The sequence below is a fragment of the Panthera pardus genome, unplaced genomic scaffold, assembly GCF_024362965.1.
Source record: "Panthera pardus isolate Hobbes unplaced genomic scaffold, ASM2436296v1 HiC_scaffold_12, whole genome shotgun sequence".
NCBI classification, from domain to species: Eukaryota; Metazoa; Chordata; class Mammalia; order Carnivora; family Felidae; genus Panthera; species Panthera pardus.
In genome coordinates, this window is record NW_026526677.1 from 53,164,179 (window position 1) to 53,171,675 (window position 7,497).

Consider the following 7,497-nt stretch of genomic DNA (forward strand, 5'->3'; position numbering starts at 1 on the left):
TTTTGCTGATTGTTTCCATCACTGTGCAGAAGCTTTATATTTTGATGAGGTCCCAGTAGTTCATTTTTGCTTTTGTTTCCCTTGCCTCTAACTAATTCAGATGTAAATTTTATAAAATAAAAAATTTAAAAAAAATTAATAAAAAATAAAAGAAAAAGAAAAAAAATAAAATGTGAAATTGTAAAAGACTAATTAAATAATTAAATGCAATTTGATTGGTATAGTTACCAAAATTGGGCAGAGACAATATGTATTCTTTTAAGTTGAACAAAAAGATATAAGAATAATAATTCAGTTTATTCTATATCCCTTAAATAATTGGCTTAGATCATGAGACATTAATATAAAAACACCATTTCCACCAGTCTAATGAACCAGACTTGTTCATTAATTTAAAAGAATCTTGAATATTAGACAGAGATATTTCATTGTATTTATTAGAGTCACAATTGCAGATAAGAGGAAACAAGTTGATTTTGACCCCCTCTCATGCTGTTCTTATGAAAAATTATATTGTTTGTTACATTTGGTTAGAGAGATCTATCTACCCCAACCTCCAGATTGTGTGCTTTCAAAAGTCCTGTTGAAGAAAACTGCATCACAGATTAGTCTGTAATGAAATAATGTGCCTGTCCTAGCTAGGAGAGATCTATGCAGCCACATTCTCTCAGATGCCCAGAGACTTAAAATTTATTACCTTAATGACTCCATGCAAAGGATACTTTATAACTTCTCCTTCAGAAAGAAGTCATTGAAAAAACATATTAAGCAGTGATTAAAAATATATAGCACATATTTTCCATGGAAAAGCAACAACTGGCTCTCAACCTAGAAATCATAATAGGTATTCAGAATCAGAATCACCTACTTCTATTTTATTATTTATTTATTTATTTATTTATTTATTTATTTATTATTTTAAAATATAATTTATTGTCAAATTACTTCTACTTTATTTTTTAATGAAATGGGCTAATCAGGCTTTGCTCAAGGATATGTATTAATTATTAGACTCATGCTTCACAAGGCTGAGAAGGAAAAAAATTCATGGAAATCTCAGTTGGCAGGCCAGTTGAGATTCTCAAAACATCTATTTAGAAATGCACCAATCAACAAGCTCCGTTTCCATGACCAAAATAGTACTTCCCAAAACATTTTACACCTCTTGACTAAACAGGAGCTCCTCTCTGTCATGAAAAATGTATTTTTTTTTGGTAACTGTCCTTTATATGCTGTGGGATTTGATGTCCTTAGAACCTGAAAAGATCCTTATGACACAGTCGCGTATCTGCTTGGTTTTCACTCCATAGACAATAGGGTTCATAGTGGGAGGCAGGAGCAGATAAATATTGGCCACAATGATGTGGCAAGATGGAGGAATTGTGTGGCCCCCAAAGCGGTGGGAAAAGAAGGAGAAGAAGGCTGGACTGTAGGAGAAAACGATGGCACAGATGTGGGCAGTGCAGGTGCTGAAGGCCTTCTGCCGAGCATCTGCTGAGGAGAGGCTCACCACTGCCCGGAGGATCATGGTGTAGGAGACTGTGATGCACAAGATATCAAAGCCCCCAATCAGGAGGGCAACCATCAGACCATAGATGACATTGACCTTGATATTTCCACAGGATAACTTGGCTACAGACATGTGGTCACAGTAGGTGTGAGGAATTATATTCCCTCTGCAGTAGGGCAGGCGCTTGGTAAGGAAAGTGAAGGGAATGATGAGGAACACCCCTCTCAAGAAAGTAGCAAGCCCAACCTTTGCAATGACAGGATTGGTGAGGATAGTTGAATAGCGCAGAGGGTAGCAGATGGCCACATAATGGTCCAGGGCCATAAGCATGAGCACCCCAGACTCCATCCCTGTGAAGGTGTGGACAAAGAACATCTGTACCAGACATTCATCAAAGCCAATTTCTTTGAGATGACACCAGAAGATGCTGAGAGCTTTAGGGATTGTACTAGAGCACATGACAATATCAGTTAGGGAAAGCATAGCTAAAAAGTAATACATGGGCCTGTGCAGGGAGTCCTCTAACTGGATGAGGTAGAGGAGCCCACAATTCCCTACCATTGCCACAGCATACATGGAGCAGAATGGGAAAGAAATCCACAGGTGCATGTCTTCCAGTCCTGGGACTCCATTAAGAATGAATGAGGCTGGGGTCCAGTTTGTTTTATTCAGCATTAGCATGATCAATTAGGCTTAACATTCATGTGTGTTTTCCTAGAGTAGGCAAAAAAGAGAAGAAAAATATAGCTTATATATACTGCCTCCCTCTCACCTCAACATTTTAAAATTCCATAGTGCATTTTAATGATCAGTCAAAATTTCTAAGGTCCAAGGATTAGTTTTTATTGTCTATTTGTTTCGCATTGATTAAGTCATCTGTTCATCTAACAATTTCTTATTAAGCAACTCAAGTTCTCATCACCGACACTGAATCTTCATTATTTTTAAAATATTTCCATCCTCATAGATTTATAATTGAGTATAACTCCGTTAATGACTTCTCTAAAGAAATTTTTGTTAGAATACCTTACTTACCATTAATAACTATATGCATCTCCCTATTTTTTCCTAACTTTTCCCCATTTTTTCCTAACTTTAGCAATGGGACACATTTCAGTTGGGTTCTAGTGGGAGACAACATAAATGGAAATTTAATATTTCTAATCACACATCAAATTCATTTCTCATCCAAGAGAAAAATTAATTAATCCAAATTCCCTACTTACAATTAAACTTCATTTTCAAGTTAACTAAATATTTGGGGTAGATAAATGGCATCTCCTTCTTTCATTAATCTCTTCATTTCTCATAAATATTTACTGAACTCTTACTATGTGATCCTGTGGAGAATAAGACACAATTTCATCCTTTAAAGAATTGAGAGTTTAATGGAGAGACCAAGTGCACAGAAATAATCACAGTAAATGTAATAATTACAGTAAACATAAAAAACTGAAATAGAAGTATGTACATTGTCTTAAATAAGCAGTATGTCATTAAAATGGATGTGTGTTTTTGTTGGTGGGGTGTTCAGAGGAGGGATTGGTGATTGTCAAGAAGGACCATGTTGAAGAGAAGGCGTTTGGTATGTATTTTGAAGGAAAACAAGTTGTAAGGGAGATACATTTGTAAAACAAATTCCAGAGGAAAAAGTCAATAAGTACAAGTATAGAAATCAAAACAAACACATAAAGAAATCAATAAAAAGAAATCAAAACGATCAAGTCTATGAGAATTCACTTGTATGAAAGTAACAAATGATAACCTGGACATTTGCCCAGGAGCTAGATCATAAAGAATCTTGTAATGATAATACCGAATTCCTTGATAATGGAAAGTAAATACTAAAGAACTCACAAGAATCCAAAGGGTCAGGAATTTACTCCAAGGTGCTTTAAAAACTTATTAAGCAAAAAGAAAATCAGAATCTTCCTCCTACCCCTCATGGGAATACTCTCTACCTCTACCACCACCACCCCATCCCCAGCAATGAGGGCAGAAGAAGGATATGAAAAACTTTGAGATATTGTGGTCTTTGCTCAATAGGTAAGCAAAATAAGAATTAATGGAAGATTGAAGCTGATTAAACTTGCAGGTAATCATTTATCTAGCAGATCCACAAACAAGCAATTTATGTAAAATTTCTGTTTCCTGAAAGGAAAGGACCTCTGGCCAAAGTTGCCAAACAACCTGATTGGTTTTCTTTAATCACCTTCCCAGTAACCCTATAATAACTAGAAAAAGGAAAAGGTGCATATGATTTTCCATAGAAAATTGTCAACTAATATGGTAGAAATTTCACCAATTTATTAGGCAGAACACCTGGACCCCAGAGCTGATTTTTGTAATTCACTTAATCTCCTTGAGGTGTTTTTGATCTTTCAGTGTCTCTAAGATCATGTCAGTACAATAAAAGTAGGGTCTTGGTGAAATACATGGATTTTAACCCCATCTTTCCAATTCCTAAAGGTATACATGTGGACAATTTATGTAACTTCCTTACAAATAGATTACCTATCCTTTTAAATACTGATAAAAATATTATTGTAAGAAATACAGAGTCCAGAAACCAAATACTGAAACACACATTAAGCCACCTAATTAATGACAGAGGAAACAGATTAAGAACAAAAATGTCATTTTCAAGGGTCATCTGGCTAGCTCAGTCGGTAGAGGTTGAGAGTCTTGATCTCAGAGTCGAGAGTTCAAGCCCCAAGGTGGCACTAGAACTTACTTTAAAAAAAGGTATTTTCAGTATTATATTTTAAATATTATTGAGTCAATGGATGTGTGTTGAGAGAAAAAAGAAACACACCTTGTTCCCTAAATCATGTCATACACAAAAACAGGTTTAGAAAAATATAACAGCTAAATGTGAAATGTAAAATACACATCCTCTTTCGTATTTGGAGTATGGAAAAATTTGAAAACAACACAGCTGACCACTGCCAGCATGAAGCCTGCTTGGGATTTTCTCTTTCTCTCTCTCTGCCCCTCCCTCTCTTTCTCAAAACAAATAAATAAACATTTAAAAAAAATATGTACCACTAAATTGAAAACTGAAAATATTTTTATGGGATTACAATTGCACTTTTTGGAAAGATGTATTTTTAAAAAATACTAGATATGCATTCCTTTGATAAGCATTCCTTTTATACTCCTCAATCTCCTTTTTATCTGTACAGCTGTAGTCACTAAAACTGGCTTTATACTCACACAATAACTAGTTCCCATTTTCAATATATTTGCAAAACTCTTCAAGATCCAAATTAAATACTTAAGTATTAACTACAAATTTAAGCAGCTTTATTATTCAATCAAAATAATTTGATACAACCGAATTCAGTTTCTTCCACAAGGAAATTTGACTTATATTATGCTGGCTTATAGACAGGATTACTGGAATAGTAATATTAATACATGACTATCACCAAACTTATAAAATGTAGTTGACATTACCTGTAGTATATCCTCATTCTTCAACCCTATAGGTAAGAAAATTTGTTTTTATATCCATGTTTTTCTTTTCATATGAGAGTTGTTTGCTCCATGTGGCTTTTACTACCCGGACACAATGGAATAAAGTCATAGCTCAGTCTCACTAGAAAATAATAAAAGAAAATTGCACTCTGATTTTGAGAAACAGGGGCAGGACAGGTAAGAAGCAGGAGCAATCTGGTCATTGATCTAATGGTGGAGAACTATTTTCTAACTGTTCTTCCATTTCTCATTGTCATGAGAGTGATTCATGCCCAACTTCCACCACCACTGAAATAAAGATTCCTATTTATATAGAGATATAACACAGAAAATCATAATCACAATAGCATTATGCTGAATCTTAATGCCATAGTTTGAAAAATACATATTTAATAAAAACACCCAATCCCACACAATATTTCTGCATTCAAATTGTGTGAATGAAATCAAAGATTTATTTCTGGAAAAATAATAAGCAGTTGATATATACACAAACCCTTCTCCACTTTATCTTACTGACGATCAGAAAGACAGAAACAAATACAGACAGGAAGAAAAAAAGAAAGAAAGACAAAAGGAAAGAAAGAAAGAAAGAAAGAAAGAAAGAAAGAAAGAAAGAGGAAAGAAAGAAAGAAAGAAAGAAAGAAAGAAAGAAAGAAAAAAAGAAAGAAAGAAAGAAATCTTGTCACTAGCCCCTCTTTTGTATGTCTTAAATACCTTAGTTCCTGGATAGCAAAACAGTGGGCTGAATGCGGTCTAGTCCAGGTATTTAAGATCTTGTTAAAATAAATCGCAATCCTAGAATGACTGTGCATGTGCAGCAGCCTATCTTCAACTTCCTTGATATCTGTACTATTGAACCAAGACTTTAAAGGAAAATGTGTGTTATGTGTCCCAAGGGACCATGTCAGAGTATTGGAGACACAAGTGTTGGTGTGGGGATCAAGCTATCCTCTGCGGGAGGAAGAAAAAGAGCTATAACTTTCCATTCTTAGTGCCCAAATATTGATACATAAATAAGTGAATAATCTCATATGTGTGTGTTTGTGTGTTAGCATGTATGTACAGGAAGGTAGAGACTGAAAATGAGCACAAGTTATTTTTACATAAAACTAGGACTTGATATTTATCACACATTTATATTTTCTTTTCCCCCCTCATTGTCCTATGGAAAAATAGATCAAAAGCACTTAAGCAGAGAAGTTTTTCATTCACACACTAATTCATTTTATAATTTCTTCTTTTATTCATGTATTATTTCATCTTTCCTTTTGATGGCTGTTTATTGAAAACTTTCTATTTTCTAAGCTATGGTAGGAAATATGTAAACATGATCCCTGGTTTATTTTTTGTTTGTTTCAAGATTTTATTTAAAATCTAGTTAGTTAACATATAGTGTAATATTGGCTTCAGGAATAGAATTTACTGATTCATCACTTACATATAAGTGATGGCCCCTGGTTTAAAAGCTTACTTTTAAGGGAGACAAATGATGACTGTTATGGCAATATAAAAAAGAAAGTCACCGAAAGATTAGGCTTATTACACCCACATATTAAGTTAGGAAAATTAGATCAATATAAAACCCTGAAATAATCATGACGGTAGTGATAATTTTTAAAAACATAACTAGTTTTAATTTTTTATCTATTTAAAATAGATAAAAGTAATACCAGCATACATTGAATAATTTGGCAAAATCAAAAGGTGTTTTAAAGGAGATCAAAAAGCACTTATAGTTCTACAACCTAGATGAATCTGGTATATTTTTATCCTGATTTTAAAACTACATATATGTAAATGTATTGATATGCATGTATTATGTATGTTTTAACAAAAAAAAATGATGATAATATACTATAACATAGGCTGGTATTTTTTATAATATTATATAATTAGTCATTCCAAAATTGAGTTATTTTGATTGAATAAAAGGTCATCCAACAAAACTGAAAGGCAACCACAGAATGAGAGAGGATATTTGCAAATGATGTAACTGATAAGGGTTAGTATCCAAAGTCTATAAAGGACTTTTCAAACTCAACCCCCAAAAAACAAATAATCCAGTAAAAAAATGGGAAGAATTGGAGTTTCTGGTGGTGTTCTCTGGTCCTTTCTAGTCTTTGTTGCTTTTGGTCTTTTTTTATATTGTTTTGTCTTTTCTCCCATCACAGAGTCCCTCTTAAAATTTGTAGCAGGACTGGTTTAGTGGTCATGAACTCTTTTAGTTTCTGTTTGTCTGGGAAACTCTGATCTTTCCTTCTATTTTGAATGACGGCCTTGCTGGATAAAGAATTCTTGGTTGCAGATTTTTCTGATCCAGCACGTTGAATATATCCTGCCACTCCTACAGCTTAAGTTTCTGTGGACACATCTGCTGCTAATCTGATCTGTCTTCCCTTATAGGGTAAGGACTTTTTTTTCTCTTGCTGTTTTCATGATTTCTTTCCTTGTCTGTGTATTTTGTGAATTTGACTATAATATCCCTTGTTGATGGTCGGTTTTTG

General features: G+C 33.9%; 1 protein-coding gene across 1 annotated transcript; it reads right to left on the reverse strand.

Moving 5' to 3' along the window:
• Window positions 1-1,225: 1,225 nt before the first annotated feature.
• On the reverse strand, window positions 1,226-2,191 carry LOC109260029 (olfactory receptor 52N4). The gene has a single exon (XM_019438017.2). The coding sequence runs from the start codon at window positions 2,189-2,191 to the stop codon at window positions 1,226-1,228; it is 966 nt and encodes a 321-aa protein (XP_019293562.2).
• Between the last annotated feature and the right edge of the window lie 5,306 nt (window positions 2,192-7,497).